Source organism: Sander vitreus, chromosome 22, assembly GCF_031162955.1.
Source record: "Sander vitreus isolate 19-12246 chromosome 22, sanVit1, whole genome shotgun sequence".
Classification (NCBI taxonomy): domain Eukaryota; kingdom Metazoa; phylum Chordata; class Actinopteri; order Perciformes; family Percidae; genus Sander; species Sander vitreus.
The window spans coordinates 13,046,560-13,070,355 of NC_135876.1; the positions used below are offsets into that span (position 1 = coordinate 13,046,560).

General features: G+C 39.0%; 3 protein-coding genes and 1 pseudogene across 7 annotated transcripts in view; all 4 read right to left on the bottom strand.

The window, feature by feature from the left end:
• Positions 1–298: 298 nt before the first annotated feature.
• On the bottom strand, positions 299–3,634 carry timm21 (translocase of inner mitochondrial membrane 21). Its single transcript, XM_078281030.1, has 6 exons — positions 3,077–3,634; positions 2,398–2,460; positions 2,173–2,270; positions 1,874–1,947; positions 1,569–1,674; positions 299–1,330 (listed from the first exon to the last, which is right to left on the bottom strand). The coding sequence occupies exons 1-6, from the start codon at positions 3,387–3,389 to the stop codon at positions 1,238–1,240; spliced, it is 747 nt and encodes a 248-aa protein (XP_078137156.1). The 5' UTR covers positions 3,390–3,634; the 3' UTR covers positions 299–1,237.
• A 505-nt stretch (positions 3,635–4,139) lies between these two features.
• LOC144537110 (uncharacterized) lies at positions 4,140–7,107 on the bottom strand (annotated as a pseudogene). The gene is made up of 2 exons (XR_013503821.1): positions 6,846–7,107; positions 4,140–6,680 (listed from the first exon to the last, which is right to left on the bottom strand). The product of XR_013503821.1 is annotated as an uncharacterized LOC144537110 (transcript).
• Positions 7,108–8,755: 1,648 nt separating this feature from the next.
• LOC144537109 (uncharacterized) lies at positions 8,756–10,836 on the bottom strand. Its single transcript, XM_078280546.1, has 2 exons — positions 10,561–10,836; positions 8,756–10,435 (listed from the first exon to the last, which is right to left on the bottom strand). Exons 1-2 carry the CDS (start codon positions 10,736–10,738, stop codon positions 9,354–9,356), a joined length of 1,260 nt encoding a protein of 419 aa, XP_078136672.1. The 5' UTR covers positions 10,739–10,836; the 3' UTR covers positions 8,756–9,353.
• Positions 10,837–14,222: 3,386 nt separating this feature from the next.
• Positions 14,223–23,796, bottom strand: part of neto1l (neuropilin (NRP) and tolloid (TLL)-like 1, like) — a 68,422-nt gene continuing 58,848 nt past the window's right edge. For 2 of the 4 annotated variants that reach the window (XM_078281020.1, XM_078281021.1), the window contains 4 exons: positions 20,328–20,441; positions 17,709–18,336; positions 16,790–16,864; positions 15,768–15,854 (listed from right to left, as the gene is read on the bottom strand). In XM_078281020.1, the coding sequence (XP_078137146.1) occupies positions 16,804–16,864; positions 17,709–18,336; positions 20,328–20,441 (803 nt within the window). In that variant the 3' untranslated portion in view covers positions 15,768–15,854; positions 16,790–16,803. Of the gene's footprint in view, positions 15,855–16,789; positions 16,865–17,708; positions 18,337–20,327; positions 20,442–23,796 lie in introns of those variants that run through there. The other 2 variants (XM_078281023.1, XR_013503848.1) reach the window with 2 other exon arrangements.

The window sequence follows — 23,796 nt, forward strand, 5'->3', positions numbered from 1 at the left end:
TAAAGTCAAGCAGCACGCAGCTACTTTTTGCTGCCATTAGATAATCAAACAAGAATTCCATGTAACGTTAGGTTCATAGAAAAGTGCCGCAAACAGTAAAACAGTACAACTGTCAAATGATTCAAAATTGTAATAACAAGCGGTCTGTTTCTCCAAAGATTCAGCCTTCTCGCACAAAGAAGCTCGGGCTGACGCTATTGTTAGGGCGTTTCATTTTCATTGACGTTCATCATACTTCCGAGGGTCATGGAAGGTAGCATAGGTTCGTCTGACAAAAGGGTAAAAATGGGACCAAATACACATTTTCATTAATAATGTATTTATATTATACAAATGTATAAAAAACAAAACAAAAAAAACTTTCAATAGACGAGATTATCTCAACACCATTAAAATGGATGTTCGTTGTTTATAATATATACAATACAATCAGGCATGCGTTTTCCTGTAATAGCTTCCACAATGTGAAATGATACAAAATAATCCGAAAGGTCATATCAGGTTGTTCCTGTCTCTCGCCTCTCTGCCTCCATCTAGTGGTCAGTTTTATTATGTAATCTACCATTTTAAAAAGACAACCACATACAGAATGCAGTAAACAATGACGAAAAGCAGACATATCAGAATATACAGGAAGCATATGACTGAGCTAATTTTTTTAAGAAGGAATCTGCAAAAAATGTTAAGATATCTAAAATGACAGATACTTGACAGTATTATAAATAAAGACTTTAAGGGTAAATATTTTATTACAATAACTGCAAATACCGTTAAACCATTCAATTCCATAAAGCTGAAAGATCAACCATAGGAACATCCATAGTTTAAACCCAACACTGTAAAACAAAACACTAATACTGTATTTTTTGCTGTATGCACTTTATTGTGCAAATAACAGACCAACTTGTTTTATTACAATTCCAAAGCATCTTTGATTAAAGGTTATTTCGAAAATCAGGTCATCCTGTAGTCTTTTCGAAAAAACGATTTGTAGCATGTTTATTATTTATAAAACAACAACACATAAGAGTCTGTGAAAGAGACTGTACTTTGCAAAGCTATTTGCCAAATGCCCCATTGTTGTGGCAATGTTAAAATCAGCCACATAACATCTTTTAATGGTGATTTAAAGTTACATTCACAGTAAATCTTCAGCTATTTGTGCAATAACACAAACACATTTACATTTTCACAATGCTTTTTCAGATAAGTGACACTTCTGGGTCCATTATCTTTCTTATCGGTTATCTTCCACAATAATGGTTCGTCTTGGGTAGGTGTCTACTTCCACAAATATGTAACGGAATTCATATTTTCCAGTTTCAGGATTCTGTGGAATAACATGTTGAAACAGTATCTTAATTTGGTGGATATCTGTAAAACCACTTTAAAATAACAGATAATCACCTCTGTCTGTACATTTAGTACCTGCTGTCAGATGTGAAATTACTTATGACTTAATGTATACCGGTAATTCTTAAATATTGGGATAGCTAAACGTGAACAGTACTGCTTTCGTGTGTCACATCCATTTCATAAACTGCATTTTAACCAAGGAAAATACCAACCTCTTTTGACTCTGAGTGTACAGTTCCTTTGAGGCCCGGCTCAGAGCCCTCAATGTAAAACTTTAGTCTCATATGCTTCAGTCCGTCCTTCAGGTACTCCAGATGACTAAGGTGCGCGCACGCACACACACACACACACACACACACACACACACACACACGTTATACCTCAGCACTACCACCACACATGCTAACTCATGTACCAAACAAACTATTTAAAACTCAGGACAGAAATGTGCAATGTATTCATTACCTCATTTACTTATAAACAACAGCTTTTTTGGACATAGTAACAATATTCTCACCTGAGATGCTGCCTCCTTCCTCGACGGGTAGTCTCCCCATAACACTTGATTGGCTCCCCAAAAGCACCAATCACCTACATTTTCAATAAACAAAAGGTGTTATTTTGCACTTTACTTGATGATTTCAAGAGTCACACTGAATTAAATCTAGAATAGGTAACATACAATACAAATGAATGTCACACTAAATTCATGCATTCAGTGTACCACTGCAATGTACATTATAGTTGAGTACTGTGGAGGAGATGTATGTCAGAGAGGTACTATTTGGCCTCAGCAACCTGTGATGTCATTCTTACCTCTGGGTCTAACCTGACTTTGTTGAAGGCTTTCCCATAGACTTTATTTGGACTTGAGGAAGAAAACAGCTCCTGGAACACCACAAATAACAGTCCACCTGAAACACACACACACACACACACACACACACACACACACACACACAACACATTTTAGTGCCCATATCCATTATTTGACTTGAAACGAGAAGATACTTTTACTTGAAATCTTGAGGTTGTAGTCACCTGTCACTCCAAGCCCAATGAGTACAACTATCAAGTAGGTGAAGTCTCTGCCAGCTTCTTTTACTGGAAGATATGAGGGTGAGATTTATTAGACAATCAGTAAACTGTTTGACATCAAATAACTCCTCTGATCAGCCTGTTTTATTGGCAACAGTTTATCCTCAAGGTTAACTGTGGTAAGTCATAAAGCTTAGTCTAAAACAGAGCAATACCTGCAGCCGAGCCGCTGTGAAACGCCCAGTGTGGTACTTTATCAAGTAAAATTACCAAAAAAAATGTGTTGGTTACAGTCTCACGAATGCAAACAGGTCCTTGCTATATTCAATAAATAAATAAAGAATGCTTTATTTGGCTCCTGGACCACCATTTTAAGACAATACATTGGACTCTGTTCACTTGTGATGATGACTTGTCACGATTGAGATACTTTTTAAATATACACACTATCCAATCACTGTTTATAGTGTTTGAGTCTATCAATAAATGAATAGATTATAGCCCATGCAATATGAGTATTAAAAACGACCTTGCTACCTCAACTATGTTATGTGTTCTTGAGCGTTAATCTACTTTGTATTTGAGGGGGGGAAAGCTGTTTTGGAAAATATCTTACAATTTAGTGGACTAGAATGAGAGTACACAACTCATCTACAGTAACGTATGTCACTGCCTCGCTTACCTTTTTGTGCAGCTGAAGGTTTGGGGCTCCCACTCTGGTACCTGGAAACCGACTTGTCTCTCTCTTCGGGGCTGCTTTGATTTCTGGCTGTAGAGTCGAGCGAAATACCCCGCCGCATGAAGCAGCTCAGTACTGGCATGACAGAAGGAGCCTCGATTCTCCTGTGGAAAGTCAGTCTCGATACTGTTGACGCTGTCCTGTGTGTGTGGATGAGCAAACTGACTTGTGTGAGTTTGCATTTCTGAGCGCTGTACAGTGTCGCTGTCTGTTGTAGATTCCGCTGGAGACCTTTCACTATCTGCATGTAAGCCATGATTATGTCCTCTGCGAGTTAGCTGTAGTTACCTTCACAGAAAGCGGAGTTAGTGTGCAATTTAGCACTGACTGAAAGCTAGCTAAAGCTGGTAAAACTAACATACACCTACTGCAGGCTTAAATAATATAAAGTAACTATTATTGGTCATGAATGCACAACATACATTTGTGCTACAAGAGCGGTATATCAAATCAGTCGTGTTCAGATGGCGCATTCTTTGTCGTCACACCGTTTATAGGAATCATGGGAGACTGAGTTTTTAATGTAGAACTTCCGTGTCTGGAAACAACTATTACTGCATTTTATAGCGTGCAAGTTGCGTCGTAATAGTTGTTAATGCACTATATACACTACATATGTAGGTTGTATATTTTTATTCTCTACTTGTGTGTGTATATATATATATATATATATATATATATATATATATATATATATATATATATATATATATAGCCAACCAAGCCACCAACACAAGTTGTTTAATTGAATTTGTTAAATCCGCAGAATGTTTCATTAAGTTCTGAAATTGGGAATGAGGTAGGGTTGTTCCACTTAGAATCAATTGCCATTTACTGGAAACTAATTTGATGATCGATTAATCATTTATCAAAAATGCTATGAAAAAAACATATATATATATATATATATATATATATATATATATATATATATATATATATATATATATATATATATATATATATATATATATATATATGGACAGGCACATAACTGAGGTACTGTATTATAAATATCAAAAAGGAGGCATGTTCACCTTAATAGGATTTCTTTAATGGCAGTCACTCTCAAATGTAAAATCTTATTTTCTTGCCAAGCTGTCCAGGAGGCTTCATATAGAACCATTCAATCCCACTACATGGACTGTAAGTCTACTTTACACTTACATCTTTACATTGCACCTTTGCGGAAATATTTTACATTCAGTTGAGGAATTTCAGCTCAATGGTTTCTCCGGTTGTACACTCACCTAAAGGATTATTAGGAACACCTGTAAGATTTCTCATTAATGCAATTATCTAATCAACCAATCATATGGCAGCTGCTTCAATGCATTTAGGGGTGTCGTCCAGGTCTAGACAATCTCCTGAACTGAACTGAATGTCAGAGTAGGAAAGAAAGGTGATCTAAGCAACTTTGAGTGTGGCATGGTTGTTGGTGCCAGACGGGCTGGTCTGAGTATTTCACAATCTGCTCAGTTACTGTGATTTTCACACACAACCATTTCTAGGGTTTACAAAGAATGGTCTGAAAAAGGAAAAAGTATGCGGCAGTCCTGTGGGTGACAATGCCTCGTTGATGCTCGTGCTCAGAGGAGAATGGGCCGACTGATTCCAGCTGATAGAAGATCAACTTTGACTCAAATAACCACTCGTTACATCGGAGGTATGCAGCAAAACATTTGTGAAGCCACAACACAAACAACCAACAGAAGACCCCACCGGGTACCACTCATCTCCACTAAAAATAGGAAAATGAGGCTACAATTTGCACAAGCTCACCAAAATTGGACATTTGAAGACTGGAAAAATGTTGCCTGGTCTGATGAGTCTTGATTTCTGTTGAGGCATTGAAATGGTAGAGTCAGAATTTGGCGTAAACAGAATGAGAACATGGATCCGGTCATGCCTTGTTACCACTGTGCAGGCTGGTAGTGGTGGTGTACTGGTACTTTAGGCCCCTTAGTACCAATTGGGCATCATTTAAATGCCACAGCCTACCTGAGCATTGTTTCTGATCATGTCCATCCTTTTATGACCACCACGTACCCATCCGCTGATGGCTACTTCCAGCAGGATAATGCACCGTGTCACAAAGCTCGAATCATTTCAAATTGGTTTCTTGAACATGACAATGAGTTCACTGTACTAAAATGGCCCCCACAGTCACCAGATCTCAACCCAATAGAACATCTTTGGGATGTGGTGGAACGGGAGCTTCGTGCCCTGGATGTGCATCCCACAAATCTCCATCAACTGCAAGATGCTATCCTATCAATATGGGCCAACATTTCTAAAGAATGCTTCCAGCACCTTGTTGAATCAACGCCACGAAGAATTAAGGCAGTTCTGAAGGCGATAGGGGGTCAAACACGGTATTAGTATGGTGTTCCTAATAATCCTTTAGGTGAGTGTAGGCGATGTGTTTTTTAAAGAACGTGATTTGAGAAAAACTTTTTCCAAAAGTGTTACACGTGACTCCTCTCTTTCTCGTGTGGATTCAAATAGAAAATGACTTGTCTGTCTGCTCTCTTATATGCCTTTTGAAAAGGTGCAGCTTCTCACCAGTGTGGGCTTTGCTCATATGGACCATCACTTCAGTGCTACGTCTGAAATTGTCGCCACATTTCACAAGAATACGCCTTCTCACCTCTGTGGACTCGCATATGCCTTATCAATGCTGACAAATGAGAGAATCTTTTTCCACAGGTTTTGCAAAGGTACGGCTTCTCGCCTGTGTGGGTTCTCATGTGGATTTTCAAAGTATAGTTACGTCTGAAATCTTTCCCACAGATTTTACAACTATACGGCTTCCCGCCTGTGTGGGTTCTCATGTGGACATTCAAATCATAGATGCTTTCAAAATCTTCCCAACAAATTTTACAAGTATGTGGCTTCTCACCTGTGTGGCTACTCATGTGGACTTTCAAGGTACTATTACATTTGAAAGCTTTACCACATGTTTTGCAAGAATATGGCTTCTCATCTGTGTGGGTTCTCAGGTGTCTCTGTAATACCGAATTGTACTTATAAACCTTTCCACATTTCTCACATTTGAAAGACCTTTTACCTGTGTCAGAAACTTTGTGAATCTCTGAGAAGTTAGGGTTGTTAATAACGTTACTGTGACTTCTGCTTTTGTGATACCACTTGCCTCTTTTTTGATCTTGGCTTTCAGTTTCATGAGAGAGGAGCAGGAGGTCAGTGTTTGGTTCTGATACTACAGACCTGTTAACTGGAATGTAGTTTAGACTCGTTTCCTCCACCACACACTGAGTTTCATTGATACTAAAGTTCAGAGTCTGATCTTCACTGCGGCGACTTTCCTCATAAGTAGGAGTCAACATAAAGGCATCAGTCTCCTGCTTCAGTACAAGCTGCTCTCCCTCCTGACTGACGCAGAGTTCCTCCTGTTCCTCTTTAATCTGTGGACGATCTGGCTCCTCTTGGTCCAGACTGGAGTTCCTCTCCTGAGTACACATCTGCTGCTGGTCAGCTAGAACCTCTTCCTCCTCCTCCTCCTCACAGACATGTCGCTGTGGGAGCTCTGGAGGGACACACAACAAAAGAAATAGGATATAACTTACTGTGATGGTAGACAATTACAACACGTTATGTCTTTAAACCATAACATTGCTCATTTTTTTAAGACCATGTACATCTATGATGTGTAACTTTACTTCGGGATCACAACCGATAACGTTAACATTACCCAACAGTCTGCGCTGACGATCGATCTCTTCCTCGTACTCGACGATAGTTTTTTCAAAAACTCTGAATATTTCTTCAGCAGCAGCAGTTAGACGCTCGTTGACAAACTGTCTCACATACTCAACTGAAGGCATTGTTGCGTAATAAACCGAAATAATTATCTACAATACGGCTACAGTAACGTCTGCCCGCGATGGATGTACTATACGTGGATTCAGCTAAAGCTACAACCCTTGTTGTTTACTTCCGCTGGATGTCACACTGTTAAGTTCCGACAGTGAACACACTAGAGCTTTTCTTTCCGCTTGCAACTGATGACATTTTATTCCAAACTTGTGTGTTTAACATCAGTAGCAAGGCTATACATCTACCTCGCGTCATCCTACAAGGAAATGTCGATCTATTTAATAAATTACTAATCTTAACTAACAGTCATCTTTTTTGTTACTTTGCAGGTAATGATTTTGTATAAAAACAAAAACAAACAAACTGGTTTAAGAAGTATTCACAATATTATAGCAGAAATACCAGTGTATTCACAGTGCATTCAAAATGTTAGTTAAGTAAAGGAACGGAAGAACTATTAGCAAAAAACACATAACGTAAGAGACATTTAAACATTATTTAGAATGGCCCCCATCAGTGCCATGCAATTATATAATTTATTTACCTGGCCGATAAAGTGTTCTAGTGACTAGTCGAGTTGGACCTTTTTTAAACATCAGCGCTGGGTACCAATGGGTAACAATGCTCATTTTAAAAGAGGACTGGGATGTTTCCCAGAAATGCTGGCCATACTGTAATGTATCTAAATACATGGACACACTTATTTTACGTAAACTGTGCAGTCAGACATCTTTTTATTGAGCTGAAACCTCTTCCATGTTTTCTAAGTATGGAGCTTTTCGCCTGTATGGGTTTGACTACACCTGAAACCTCTGATGCAGTGATACAACTTTTACCTGTGTGAGTTCTTGTGTGGCTTTTAAAGTTACTGATCTGAAATCTCTCCCACAGAGAGTCCATGGTCTCTTCACTTGAGTGAGTTCAGGGTGTGAACATATACAGGTGTACAGCTCAAGTACACACACACAGGCTGTGGTCGGCCCTGCATACATTCAAGGAATGCATTTAAATAAACAAATGTTTTTACAACATTCATATACATTTTCATGCTGCCCTTCTGTCTGTCAAAATGGTTTTACTTTCTTTTTAGAGTCAGGAGAAATGATAAGTGGTCTGGTATTGCATTACACCCTCAGTTCAACGTAGCACACTATTTTATTTTTCTCCATTACTTACTATGGAGCTATACATAGCACATACAATACATGGACTCTGATCCAAATCAGGACCCAAATGCAATTTAATCTGGACCCTTAACAAAATGTCAATGAAACCTGACTCAATTTAAATAAATTGCTTAATTCAACCTTTCTGGACTCATGACACTGTAGAAATTTAGCAAGTTGATGTTTAAGAGTTACATTTAAGTACCACTGATATATAGCTAACAATTAGCAGTACTCAAATACAAGTATTCAGTATTAAGACACACACACACACACACACACACATATATATATATATATATATATATATATATATATATTTATATATATATATATATATATATATAGCAACGTTTCAATTAGTCACAATTGCCGTTTAATTGAATTTGTTAAATCCGCTGAATGTTACACTAAGTCCTGAAAGTGGAAATGAGGTACGGTCTGTTCCACTTACAAATATAATTGTTGCCATTTTATTCTTTGAAACAATTGGCATTAACAGGAAACTTATTTAATGATTGGTTAATCATTTGTCATTTATTAAGAAAAGAAAATGCTAAAAATATGGACAGGCACATAACTGAGAAAGTGTATTAAAAAATAGCAAAAAGGAGACATCTTCTCATTAATAGGATTTCTTTAATGGTAATATTAAACAGGGATGCCAGTCACTCTCAAATGTAAAATCTGACTTCTTGCAAAGATGTCCAGGAGGCTTCATATAGATTATACCACTTCAGGTGTACGTGGATTTTATGGTCTTGTTAAATTTTAAATTAAAAGTGATTCTAACACACTCTGTAAATGGACATTTGGCAAAAAGATCACACCTTTCCTATACTGTACACTCACTGTGAAACATTTTTCCTTGAGTTGGGAGATCATGATCGTTTCAAAGAAATAATCTTGCTAACAGAAAAAATAAGTAATAAAGTCAAATGAAGGGAAACTTTACACTATCATATTGACATCTCACCTTTGTGGGAAATATTTCACATTGAGTTACAGAGATGTAGCTATTGCAAACGGGTATTTAATTCAGTTATTAAACACGTCTTAACAGGAGTTTCAGCTCAATGGTTTCTCTGTATTGCTCCTCAGGTGTCTCTTCAAGAACGTGATTTAAGAAAAACTTTTTCCACAAGTGCTGCACCTGGCTCCTCATTGGTGTGGATTCAAATAGAAAATGACTTGTCTGCATGCACTCTTATATGCCTTTAAAAAAGGCGCGGCTTCTCACCAGTGTGGGCTTTTCTCATATGGACCATCACTTCAGTGCTACGTCTGAAATTCTTCCCACAAGTGTTACAAGTATACGGCTTTTCACCTGTGTGGATTCTCATGTGGACTTTCAAATCATCGCTACGACTAAAATCTTTCCCACATGTTTTACAAGTATACGGCTTCTCACCTGTGTGGATTCTCATATGTCTTATCAATGCTGACAGGTCACAGAATCTATTCCCACATGTTTTACAAGTATATGGCTTCTCACCTGTGTGGGTTCTCATGTGGACTTTCAGAATATTATTACATTTGAAAGCTTTCCCACATGTTTTGCAAGAATATGGCTTCTCACCTGTATGGGTTCTTATATGATACTTCAATGATGATATCTGACCATATGTTTTCCCACATGTCTTGCAAGAATATGGCTTCTCACCTGTGTGGGTTATTAAATGATATTTCAATGATGATATCCGACTGAAACTTCGCCCACATGTTTGGCAAGAATGTTGCTTCTCATCTGTGTGGATTCTTATATCGTTATACATCTTTTTACCTGTGTGAGTATCAAGGTGAATCTCTGACAAGTTAGGGTTGTTTACACTGTTACTGTGATTTCTGCTTTTGTGATGTCTCTTGTTTGTTTCTGGATCTGCATTTGTAATTGCTCCAGAGTCTCCATGCTTGCCTCTTTTTTGATCTTGGCTTTCAGTTTCATGAGAGAGGAGCAGGAGGTCAGTGTTTGGTTCTGATACTACAGACCTGTTAACTGGAATGTAGTTTAGACTCGTTTCCTCCACCACACACTGAGATTGATCGATACTAAAGTTCAGAGTCTGATCTTCACTGCGGCGACTTTCCTCATAAGTAGGAGTCAACATAAAGGCATCAGTCTCCTGCTTCAGTACAAGCTGCTCTCCCTCCTGACTGACGCAGAGTTCCTCCTGTTCCTCTTTAATCTGTGGACGATCTGGCTCCTCTTGGTCCAGACTGGAGTTCCTCTCCTGAGTACACATCTGCTGCTGGTCAGCTAGAACCTCCTCCTCCTCACAGACATGTCGCTGTGGGAGCTCTGGAGGGACACACAACAAAAGAAATAGGATATAACTTACTGTGATGGTAGACAATTACAACACGTTATGTCTTTAAACCATTAGGATGCTGCTTTTTTTAAAGACCCATCAATATTTTACACACCTATGATGTGTAACTTTATTTTGGGATTCCAAGCGATAACGTTACTCAACAGTCTGCGCTGACGATCGATCTCTTCCTCGTACTCGACGATAGTTTTTTCAAAAACTCTGAATATTTCTTCAGCAGCAGCAGTTAGACGCTCGTTGACAAACTGTCTCACATACTCAACTGAAGGCATTGTTGCGTAATTGAAACTGAAATAATTATCTACAATACGGCTACAGTACCTCTAATGCAGCTAAAGCTACAAGAGGGTGTTGTTGTTGTTTACTTCCGCTAAATGTCACACTGTTAAGTTCCGACAGTAAACGTGCGGGAGCTTTTCTTTCCGCTTTTAACTGAAGGCACTTTGTTCAAAACCAGTGTTGACCAATTAGTAAAGATGTAACCTACATCTACCTCGCCCAAAAGGAAATGTGGGTACTATTTTATTAACTACTTTTTTTTTTTTTTTACATTTTTGTCACTTAGACTACACTGTAAAACATAATAGTGCAAGTTAAAATATAGGCATAAATATGGCATTAATAAAATATAAAATAAAAACTGAAACGCAAACTGCTATTGAATAAATTGAAACAACTACATCAAGGTAACAATGACACAGTGACTGCAACTGCCCTACCACAGGGTGATGCAGCCGGTCAGGATCCTTGTCCAGGGCAAGTAAACTCTGTGTTCGGGCAACTGGAATGCGTCATGCAGTTGTCCGATTGGGCAAGTGAAAAAAATGTGATCTTATCTGAAAATAAATTGCATACTGTATTGCTGGAGCGGAGCTTTTCCAGCTGATTGAGCTGCCTCTGTCTCACCACAAAGTGTTGAACAGGACTGATTACAAAAAACTGGACACAATGAGGGCTCCTGTGCATTTGTATCCCTTTTCAGGAGCTAGAATCCTTGAATCCTTGAATCCCTCCATTTTTCTGTGTTTAAAAAAGTTGTTATTGTTGTTAGCCACTAGCCATTCATAACGCTTTGGTTTGAGTTTGTCAACCAATCCAATGCTGTGTTCCTGACTTGTCCAATCAAAGGGCTGTGTTTTTGACTGTGTAGCAGCTCTGATATCCAACAATGGCCTACATTTTACAGTTTAGACAAGTAAAACATCTCAGCCACTTGCCCTGCTCTTGATGGTGCATCTGTAGAAGTTGCTGTGTAATCTGGAGTCCATGTTGAACCTTATCAGCCTGCGGAGGAAGAAGAGCTGCTGTCTTGCAGTCTTTGTGATGGTGTCAGTGCTGTGACCACATCAGGTCCTTGCTGATGTGTACCCAGGAACCTGAAGCTGTTGACTCTCTCCATTGTAGTCCCATTGATGTTGCTTGATGTAAGCGCCTTAGTTTTGGTAACATTGAAATGGAAGTTGTTGTGGTCATGGCACCAAGATGTCAGGGCTCTGACCTCCTCTCTGTAGTCCGTCTCGTTGCTGTCGGTTATCAGGCCGATGACAGTCATCTTGTCTGTGGGTGGCCACGCAGTCGTGTGTGAACAGGGAGTACAGGAGAGGGCTGAGAACGCAGCCCTAAGGGACTCCGGTGTTAAGTCAGGGTGGAGGATGGTGCTTAGTCAGGAAGCTCAGGATCCAATCACAGAGGTTAGTGTTGAGTCCTAGGCCTCTGAGCTTGGTGACAAGCTTGGAGGGCATAAAGGTGTTGAATGCTGAACTAAAGTCAATGAATAGCATTCTCACCTATGTGTTCCTCTGGTCCAGGTGGGAGAGGCCAGTGAGGAGGGCTAGGGTGATAGTCTGTGATCTGTTTGGTCTATAAGGAAACTGTTGTGGGTCCAGTGAGACAGGGAGGGAGAAAGTGATCAAGATTTTGACTAACCGCTCAAAACACTTTATGATTGTGGAGGTGAGTGCTACTGGGTGGCAGTTGTTCAGAGTGCTTTGGACTTTTTTGGGACAGGGACAGTGGTGGTATTTTTATAACCATGTAGGGACTACAGACTGGAGCAGTGAGAGGTTTACAATGTCTGTGAAGACATCTGCCAGTTGTTCTGCAGTCTGCACACACCTTGAGAGCTCGGCCAGGAATGCCATCAGGTCCAGGTGCATTGAATAGATTAATCCTTTTGAAATATTTGCACACATCTGCCCTGGATATTACTAGTGGACTAGGGGCCTTTTGTACATTTTCAACCAGCCAGCCCACATGTTTCTGATGTTGCAGCCCTGCTAGTTAAGACTACAGAAAACTATTTTACTTACAAGAAGATGGAGCAATTGTCGTGTGTCCATCCTGTTTGTGACGTAAATTCTGTCTACTTTAGGCTCTTTAATAACAATCTAAATCATATACCTGTGAATGCAAGTTTTCTTGATTATACGCACAAGACAGATTGCAGATTTGCAGTTTTTGAGTTGTTTTTGCCTGACACAGGAATTTTACCTGTTTTTATTTTTTTATAAATGCTCCATTGTGTTCACCAGCTAGTTGCTAACTTTGTCTGTCAGCTGTTTGGTGCTGGGCAGGTACAGTAAAGTGTTTTCTTTAGAGCTTTTGTGTCCGAAAGTGACACTATGAGAGCAGTGAAATATGACCTGAGTATCTGCAATGCTCCAGAACAGAAGAACAGAAAATAATAAAATGAGATGCTACTGACAAAAAAAAATCATCACAGTAAACGTTAGTTTATTGGAAACATTCTGTCCAGCATTTTATCAAATAAATATGCACACAGGTTAAAAAACAAACAAACAATTAAATTAGGTTTGACAAAGAGAAAGTAAGTGAATAATGCTCAGACATCAGTGAAAGTGGGAATAAATAAAAGTTGCTCGATGGATCAGTAGAATCAAGTAAATGCACCCGTTTATAAAGTTTAACTTATTTCACTTTATTTCAAACATTCACTTTTACCGTCTTGTCAACAGCTTTCTGTACTTGTTTAGATATAAAAACAACCTGATACTCTACTTTAAAGAAATTACATCAAAAAAAGATATATAATGTGAAATCAGCAGCTAAAATATGCAATTTCGTATTTGGATGGTTACATGAAAATTATTTGAAAAACCTGATTTATTTTTTTTTTTTTTCTCCATGAACAACTTTACATTAAAGGTACTCTATTTTTCAAAACCCAAAGTTTCTGTCCCATATCTGAAATAATCAGTGTTCCATGGCTCGTCAATCGCAGCCACTTGTGGAGCACAGGTATAGGGCAAATGCACTGCGGTCCCAAAGAAGAAAAACTTGCGTACACCACAAACTTTTTTTTTTTTTTCTCATCACAACACTCTACATTGTTAAAGCTGCTCAGGGCAACAGTTCACTCAAGATGCAAGGGAGAGAAACCTTAGCTCCAAATGCTGTCAAACTTGGCAAGATGCAGAGGAATGATGCATCTGTCTGATGTATCTGCAGAGAAATGAAAACACTATTACTTTAAGTCTGTTCTGGGCCCTACACTTTTCTCATCTGCTGCCTAGGCTGCTTGTGATCGAATTAGTTCAGGCTTACCTAATTACTGAGCTGTCTGCCTCTATCTATACTGGCAGATGACTTTGTGACGTTGTGTGTGTGTGTGTGTTCCAAGAAATGGAGAGTAAAGAAGAGAGAGGAAGAGACAAGTATTTTTTATGAGCTTTTTAAACATCTATAACAGAAGTGTTGACACCATTGTAAAACAGAGAGACAAAACCCAGACATAAGTGCAGTGTGTGTATAGAAAAGAATCATTTTATTTTGTATGTGCAGAAATATGGGTCTGTGAATGATTGTGTGTATTTGGTGGAAAAGGAGAGTGGAGAGCATGGATTTAAATAATACATACATGACATTGAATACAAAAAAAACAATGTACACATTGATGGTAAATACCATAAAAACTGACACAGAAAATAGGAACTCGGACAATGGCAGAGCGTAAGAAAAGAAAACAGTCAGGATGTTTATGTCATTGTGCTCAAAGCTGATCTCTTCTCACTTTCCATATATTGCAGCTTGTTTTTCCTACAATAGCAGCCTGCCAACAGTGAGCGTTATTAGAGTGTGAGGCTGATCGGTCCCTTCTGCAGTATATATGGGGTTAATCTCATCAGGACAAACACAAAAAGTCAATTAACTTATCTGTCAGATACCTGTGATTATTTCAAACATCTAGGACTAATTTTATTGTCCTCCTTGGTGAAACAAATCCTTTTGACTTGGGTTTTTCTCTAAAGAAAATCAGCGACAACAAATAAACCAACATCTAAACACACATGATTGTGAAACATTGATAGCGTGTGCTGACAGTCTGAGGAGACTCTAAAGGGACAGAGGAACCGCTGACCAAAAGCCAATAAAACAAAGAAAAAGGGCAAAGTTTATTGTTATTTATTTTACAAAGCATCAGTAAATTTAAGTAACTGTAAAAACTGTCATCCATTAAATTTATAAAAGTCTGTTTTAATACAAAGATATTAAGCTCCTAGAGTAGAAGAGAGTTAGAAGACAAACAGACTTGAAGTAAATAGGTTTGCCAGAAAAAAAATATTCTTTGTCAAAATAAAAATGCCTGTCAAAGTTAGTGAACATATTTAAAAGGGAGTTTTAAAGTGTTATAAAATGAAAATCGTGAAATTATCTTTACCTAATGATTTGGCTACAACATGCATTTAATTAATTTTGAAGATACTTTTGTTTTTACTACTTTTTATGTCCTTATGACTTATGTATTAGTATATGGGGGCTTTTCATATTTAATTGTTAGTATGTATGATGATTGATGAATACAAAAGAAGCATGCACAAGCCACATAACTCGCCCTTGAACTGTTTATTCCAACAGCTTTAAATTCAATTAGGGTTAGTGATTAATTCCAATTTTCACTAATAAAATAAATCTAGATTTGACAAACTGCAAGCATCTCTAATCTTCTATAAAATCATAATGTGTATGCTACTCATTTGAAAGATACATGCTTAAAAATGAACTTGAAGATGTTTGATCACATTCATTTAGTTATCAGTGAGGGATCCATGACAATGACAGATATGTTTCTGACTAACAGCCCAAATTTAAAGTTTAATAATGAATAATCAGTAATCGTGGTCATTTGAGGTCCATTTCTTTCCAGCGAGACAAAAAAAATCTGGATTGACTACAGTGCGTACAGAGCTGACACACTTGAAGCATTTCATCTAGTCCTTTGTGTTCATCTGAATACATTTTCATTATCCTTTCGTCAAAGTGTCCCTTCATCATCATCAGCATCATGCTGGTGTAAATCTCCGCTCCGCTTTTTCATATGTCAGTGAAGCCCGTTCGTACTGATCCAGGATCGCACTATTCTCAAGAAGTCTACATGATGGAGACAATGCAACATAATGTAGAACATAAGCAGACACACACACAACAGGACAGCACATTTTTCACACTAAAAGACAAAACAATGGGTAGCATTTTATGTGACTGCTCCATTATATGCATGCAGAAAGCTGCAAGCATGAACTTCGGTAACCCTGCATTGAAATGTAACTTTTTGATGAACAAGTTCCTCTCATCAATTATTTGCATCTCAAATGTATTCATCTAACTTCTTTTATATTGTGCTTATTGCAACCTCATGAAAGCACAGTCCTGGAGCATACACACAAACTGTACACACAGGCATAAACACTATGCTTCACAATTAACTAAACACAAAATCAAATATTACAAGTGACATAAATCATGCAAAACTACAGAGAACTTCTGTATGTGTGTGTGATCAGTAAAGATTTGTAAATTACAAAAGAGTTTATCTCAATGTGCTTTCTTTAGTGAGTGCAAAAATCCACTGATGTAATTTAATGAAAATGTGGGCTTGTGTCTGCTTTCCAATTTGTGCTTTAACAAGTGTCTTTTCATGATTGATGTGAATTATTTGCTATAGGCCTACTGGGAGGAAAAATGCAGAGGTTATAGACGTTTGATAACAGCTTCAACTAAAGATGATGGAAAAAAGTCCATGCTAATGAATATCCACTGAGTGATACAATGTATGTCCTTGGGAGGACATACAGTAAACTTGAGCATCACAAAGACTTCAAACAAATTAACAGCGAGGGCAAGATGGCTGCAAGCAAGAAAACCATCTTGGTGAAAATGAATAAATACAAAAACATTAAAAAATATATATATACAAACCCGCGCAAAAATCACAGAAAATAAAACATAAAAGTACATACGGACTGGGCAAATGATGACTACACAACAACATATAAAGATTTGGATTTTTGGATAAGGGTGCTTACCTTGAGATTGTCTCTTAGACCCTAGTTGTGTTGTACTCTGATTCATGTTTGCTCAAAGAGCCAATGAGGCAGAACCTGAAATGTCATGGCTCTTTCATTTAATATCAAACTCTTTTTGCATAGAGAGGTCAGAATGCATACTGTGCTACATAACAGCAATAAACTTCATTAGTGCTTTGCGTGTCTCTGGGAGCTTTGCATGTAGACAATGAATTAACAGTCAAGAAAACTCTGGACAGAGCACATAGAAAGTGCATGCAGGAAAGTCTTATATCCAAAAATGTACTAATATACCTTCCCATTAGTGTTTTTGTAAACATATACATTTACTTTTCAAAATCTTATTCATGCCAAAATGTTGAGTTATATAGAATATAAGTCATATTTTCAGTATCACAGTTATAAACAGGAATAGAAATGCATATTTTATAATAATTTGCGTTCACGTCAATGAAGTTATAGTCGTCTCTATGAGGCACTGATTCAAGCCCTTGTGGTAACAGTCTAAACTGAACTGATTACAGAATTAATATCTTCTAAAAAGAGGTCTGAGGTCTTAAAGAGCTCTGACAAACCTCAAAGTACAGTAGAGCTTATAGATGTAAGCTATAAATCACCATTTGGATGAAAACTAGCAGGGGCCGCTTGACATGTTCAAGGGTGAGCATGCAAGAGGGGGAAAATTTAGCCCTTTGTGAAAAAAGGTTGTTAATGATAGAAAAGGGAGAAAGAACAAGGATCAATGCAAAAAAGAAGCTTATCATAATCTAAAAAAAAATAATGAGAGAAAGGAGAAAGCTAAAATAAGAGTAAAACAAAAATAAATGTAGGCCTAAGTATCCCACACACATTTCAAACATCCCCATTGTTAACTCTACAGTTGTTGTTCTTTCCTCATCAGAAATCTAGGGATACTGACCGCTGTACTGCCTTTTCGTGGCGGGAAAGCCGGTGGCTGGTGGTGGGAACCTCTTCCAGGTCGTCATCCAGGTCGCATCCATTGTCCGCTGTCTCTTGCGAGTAGCTGTGCTTCATGACCAAGATGCTCCTGCGGTTTCCAGTGGACGGCAGCAAGGGCCGCACTGCCATGGGTGGCTGTGGAAGGTCTGTGAGCAGAGTGGCGGCTGCTGTGTCTCGAGCGCTCAAGTTCCCGCGGCTTCCTCTTCCACTAAGTGACAGCTGGGATATGTGGGCGGAGCCGGGGTTGGGCGAGGAGCCACAGTGGTGATCGTGGACGCAGCGCGAGGAGGCACGGCGAAGGGCGTGGTAGTTCTCAAAGTCTTCCGCCAGGTCAACTAAGTCTGCTGAGGTTGCTGCGGCTGTGGTGGCGCTTCGTAAAGTACACAGCTCATAGTGAGGTGGCTCAAAGACCTCTTGGAACATAGTGGGGTCAAAGTCCTCACGCCGCAGGATGTACTTTTTACGTGGCTGCTTGATCTGGACGATGACAGAGACGATGAGGAGGATGAGGACGATGCAACAGGTGACACCAATTATGGTCCCGTTTGTGTTGTTCAGGTTGTCCAAGATGTTGGCTTTCCTCTTTTCTGTACAGTGGTAGAGAGAGAGCACAACAGAAAGGGAGATAGTTTTTTTGTGTGTATGTGTACATATATGTTTAAAGAAATAACAAATTAGAACACATCTTAACTGCAAGCGAAGCACAACAGCGTAATGAACATCAAAGCACATTGTATTTTTGACGTGGGAGTTTCAATCCTAGAGGGCTCAGGGGAGCTGCAGTATAGATCTCATCTCATGTACGTGGAATACAGTCATGGGTCATGAAAAGTCGAGGAACAGAAGACTAATTAATTGACAATATAATGCAGAGAAAGGTTCCCAGAGTTGTAACACATCTCAGCTAATTATTGGTATAGGCAGTGTTTCCTCTATGTTGATAGCATAGCGGCGGTCCGCCACGGTAAAATTTCCAGCGCCATGGTATCAGAAATAGGGCAGACGCACAACAGGGTTTCTGCTATGTACACCGCGCACCACCGCTCCTTCAGCTGTTAATGAAAAGTCATATAGTCGTAGCGCTGTCTGCTCTACTGAACTCAAGCGAACTGTCTCTCCCCCTAGGGTGAGCAGAGCAACTGGAACAGTGACAGGACGTCATCACTCGCGAAGTTATGGCAACCAAATAAACAACAGGGCGAGTACTACTTCACTCAATAAGTGATAAACAGCGACGAAAGCTGCAACATGAAATCCGCACTCAAGCCCGTGAAATATGACAGCTACAGTTTATTGGAAAATAGCATTGTGGACACTGAAGTTGATGAATTTACCGTTTATCAGACCCCAGATGAGACAAGAAGCTAACGTTAGCCACGCTGCTGTGACGGCCCCTCTGCCTCTGAGTCGCCGCTGCAGGAGACTGTGTGTATTCCTCCGACACGCTGTAGTAACGTTACTGATTTAAAAGCGTTTTCCAGGTTAGTGGGGGTGCATACCGCTCAAAACCAACATGAAAAATGTAGCTAGTAATGTTCACTCAGTGTTTTGTTTTGTTGTTAAACTGTGTGTAAAATGAGCGGTGACGTTAAATCACCCTAAGCTACCGTCTATTTTCTGGATGGCTTCAAGGTAACGGTCGGTAGCTTACATTAGCAGATAAGTCCGTACTCTGACGTCCAACACCCACCCCAGCTTGCCTTGAGGCAATAAATAAGGGCACCTTAAAAGAATGAAAACAAAGACCTGGACCAAGTAAGGGATCAGTTGAGAGTGATTTCAAATATTAACCCGGAACATAAAATCTGGTCTTCTTAATCATATAATTTATTATATTTAATAGGAGCACAGACACTTCAAAATACTAACACACATTATTAAAGCCCTTGAAAACTTGGCTTGGCTTTATTCATTTTTAAATTTTTCTTCAACATTGTAGACTGAATCATCAACAATCACAGTAAAAAAAAGTTACCATATATGGTAACACTCAAAAACTCAAATCAAAAACAGCAGCTAAATCTTGATTGGTGCACTGACATACGTGACATCACTTTTTTTCATCTAAGCCCCAACCACTTTAAAACCAGTGAGAAGAGCACAGAAAACATAAATACAGAACTCTCTAAATTAAATAACCAAAACTGTTCTAACTTTGGCAGAGAATGGTGTGTTCATGTAGGATCCCATCATTATACATAGTTTAAAATGATACAAACAAAAAAAAACAATAAAAGCAAACTAAATGTAAACGTAATCGTGATTAATGCCTGCTGCCTGATTTCACCTGGGCTGCAATATGTGTTTTAATAATAGTGTCAGTACCAGTGGTGTCATGGAGGCAATACTAATAATGCCTCTAGTAGTGTTAATAGCAGACCCTGTAGTGACACAGAAAATACTAAAAATACCTCTGTGTCACAGCACTACATAGCTACTGCTATGACCACTTAATAGCTCTAGTGACAAGTACAGTACTGTTTAAACCCACTCTGTTTTGCTGTCGCTCTCCGTGGTGCTGAAACACTCAAACATAGTCTAGTGTCTTTCTTCATAATGCTAAAAAGTAACATCTCACCTTTACATTGGTTCTCATCCCAGGGGTAGACACAGTTCTGCATGCCATTACACACCAGCGTGTTGTTTATGCACATGTTACTGTGACAGAAGAAGGCATCTGCATCACATGGAGCTGGAAAGCACAGAGCAAATGAACACAATAGTTATTACAGAAATATACTGTAGCACTATCTTCGCTTAACTGAAACATTATCCTGTACTTAGTCACTTGTAATCTAATCAGTTGCCATAGAAACAGTTGAGTAAAAATTAAACTACCTTTTAGTGAATTGTGTAGGACACTTTAGATATGCTGCAACACAAATTAGTATTTGAAGTACAGCTGAAGAGATGTTCCGGTGTGCCAGATTTTAAGGAAATACATTTGGATGGGCATTACTCAAATCAGACCTGTTCCCCCCAAACCCATCTGTTATTCATGAATTTTCAACCTTACCCTCCTCTTTAAATATTTGCAGAAACATTCTGTGATATGAATGAATTTCTTGGAATGTGTGTGTACTGTATGTGTGATTGTATGTGTGTGTGTGGTGACCAGAAAGGTAGCCATGACATTTCACAATCATCTTCACACATAACAAACCCCCAAACAAATGATATCTATTTAAGCAGGATGTTGTTTATTTCTCCTCGATGCACAGCCCATGTCAACACAAATTTAAACCAGGCCATCAACATAAACATGTCCTCAGACCAGTGTGGTTCAAGACACAGCACCGCCTTCACATCACAAGAGGTAGAGCCACCCATCAGCAAGACATGATCGTAAAATCAGTGTGGTAATGTTACAGGCTCCATCGTATATATGACGATGGAGCTACATAATTTAAACCCAAGGTGCCCTTGCTCTCAACAACCAATCATACTAATGCATACGCCAGCTCATTGGCCAAGTCATTGCTTTCTACTGTCAATCACAGCGAGGAAGAGTGCCACAGCAAGCTAACCACATGCTACAGTGTATAGTGGAATTTTACAGTCACATGCCAGATAAATGTAGTGGAGTAAAAAGGACATTCATTTTGAAATGTAGTGGGGTAAAACAGAAATAATCAAAGTAAATATTTTGAACTTAAGTGCAATACTTGAGTAAATGTACCTAGTTACGTTTCACTATTGCAGAATTGTATTAAAGAAAACCCATGGCATGTAATATTCATTAGTAAATATACTATCCATTATGTACATGGTCTTGTGGAAAAGTATGTGAAGGGTAAAAGTATTTTGAGATCACTTCTGAACGTTCCTAAAGTTACACTCTCTCTCTCTGTCATAGTCTCTCTCTTTATCACTCACCCTCTCTCCTTTCACACACAACACTGGCGTTGGTTCTAAAGCTGCTTGCCAGTGGTATGGCAGAGTTGGGGACTATTTGACAGTGTTACCACCGTGATTTATGGCTGTTTTCATCCCAGCACTCATCCCAAGTTAATAATAACACACCAATTTAGAGTGACCTTTCTCTATCTTTCTGTATCCCATCCTGTCTGGGCATTTGCCAGCATTTCCTGAGTCATGTTGGCTCTGTGTGTGTGTATGTTCTTGGTTTCCCTCTTTCTCATCCTTTCACACACTACATGCCAAAAATGTAACAGTTTTGTTGTTGTTAATAACCAGAAGAGGGAGCCCACTTCTTCTCCTTTCACCTCCTGTCTCCTCCACACACCACAGGATGAGACCAGACGATATAAAGAGTGAGATCCCCACTAATCTGCTAAATTAATTTCAAGACATTCTGTAATAAAAGTGCCCTTTTGCCCACACAGAAACATCCCCAGTCACAGCTGGAAGCATACATTAACTCCTAAATGAGTGTCTGATGAAAATAGTCTGGGTGTCTCTGCAGAGGGGGGCTCCAAGAGCGAAGAGAGGCTTCTGCAGTGAAGCACTAGAAGCAACACATGGTTATCATGTTTTTTTTTGTTTTTTTTTCTAATCAAATAATCATTACAAAGCTGTTTTTTTGTTCCATTGGAGTGTAGTTAGGCTATTTCTACGAGATGAGGATGATGTGTCTTTATTTTGTCTAATGTTGTCAATGCTGTTTTCCTTTTGCAATAATGATCTTTTTTTCAGCACACACCTGCAGTCATATAATCTCTTATTTGCTCTAATTTGGAGCATTGCTGTCAGTTACTGGTTATGCACTGCCGATTCTTGTTTTTAAGTCATAACATTATGGCCATATATTTTTATTTTCCTGCCATCATTGTCTTAATTAATTACCATGAATATGGTTGATAATAAATACTGTCACTCTCTGTGGTCATCCCTATCTTGTCTACAGCTATAAAATGCTCCTCACTTGTACCCAAAAGACAGACCACATCTACCCGGTACTGGCCTCCCTTCACTGGTTACCATTGAAATATACTGTAGAAAAGATTTTTAGGGCCCGAGCGCCGACAGCGGCGAAGGCCCTATTGAAACTGAAGGAATTATTTTCTGCAAATGAATTGGCTTTTTGAGGGGTTTAACATATTCAAAAACTCACCAAAATTGGCGGTCACATCAAGTCTGGTGAAAATATACGTATTTTAAGGGTTTTGGGAATAGGCGCACAAAAATGGCTCACTAGCGCCTTCTACAAAGTTAAAAAAATTGAGCCCCTGCAGTGCGTTTAACGTAGACTCACGAAAGTTGGTACACATATGTAACATGTCGAGATGTACAAAAAAACGTCTTTGGGCCATACCCTAAACCCAAAAGGAAGTCCGCCATTTTGATTTCAAAGTTCAAAATTAGTGCGATTTTGGCCATTTCCACATGTCGTACTTTAATGAACTCCTCCTAGAGATTTCATCTGATCAACTTCAAATTCTTCAAAGTCTGTGCCATCTTAAGACCTTAAAGATGAAAAGTTGTTAAAAGAAAAACTTTTCGTCATAGGGCGTGGCCATGACTTTTCAGGATTCATAAGAGTCCAACCCTGAGGACAAATAAAGGCCGATATTTACTTAAAGTCATAGCACCCCCTAGTGGCAACAGGAAGTAGGCCTAAAAGTCAAGGTGCTATACTTTAACGAACTCCTCCTAGAGCTTTCATCCGGCGGACTTCAAATTTGGTCTGTACCATCTCAACACCTTAAAGATGAAAAGTTATTAAAAGAAAAACTTTTCGTCAAATGATGTGGGCGTGGCGTGGCGGCCATTTTGAGTGTTTAGCGATGAACAAAGAAATTGTTGTAACTTGAGTGTACGTTGTCGAATCTGCCCAAAATTTCTCACGATTGACAAGGGTCCAGGTCTGAGGACATCTACAGGCCAATATTTACTTTTGGTCATAGCGTCCCCCGCTGGCAACAGGAAATGCGCCTTATATGACAAACATCATCCGATTTACATGAAACTTATGATGTGTGGTCGACATGTGATACTGAGCCGCCCCCTATACTGTAACCACGCCCACGTACTCAGACCACGCCCCCTTTCATAACATTTGAACCGTTTAAGGTAGAGTCTTGTGT

Bases quoted from the DNA above. Each gene is read 5' to 3' on its own strand.
- timm21 (XM_078281030.1), bottom strand. From the start codon at position 3,389: ATGGCTTACATGCAGATAGTGAAAGGTCTCCAGCGGAATCTACAACAG. The intron at 1,948-2,172 runs GTAAGAATGACA...TTGAAAATGTAG, and splicing joins AAGTCAGGTTAGACCCAGAG to GTGATTGGTGCTTTTGGGGA. The intron at 1,675-1,873 runs GTGAGAATATTG...CGCGCACCTTAG, and splicing joins GGAAGGAGGCAGCATCTCAG to TCATCTGGAGTACCTGAAGG.
- LOC144537109 (XM_078280546.1), bottom strand. From the start codon at position 10,738: ATGCCTTCAGTTGAGTATGTGAGACAGTTTGTCAACGAGCGTCTAACT. The intron at 10,436-10,560 runs GTGTGTAAAATA...GTGTCCCTCCAG, and splicing joins AATAAAGTTACACATCATAG to AGCTCCCACAGCGACATGTC.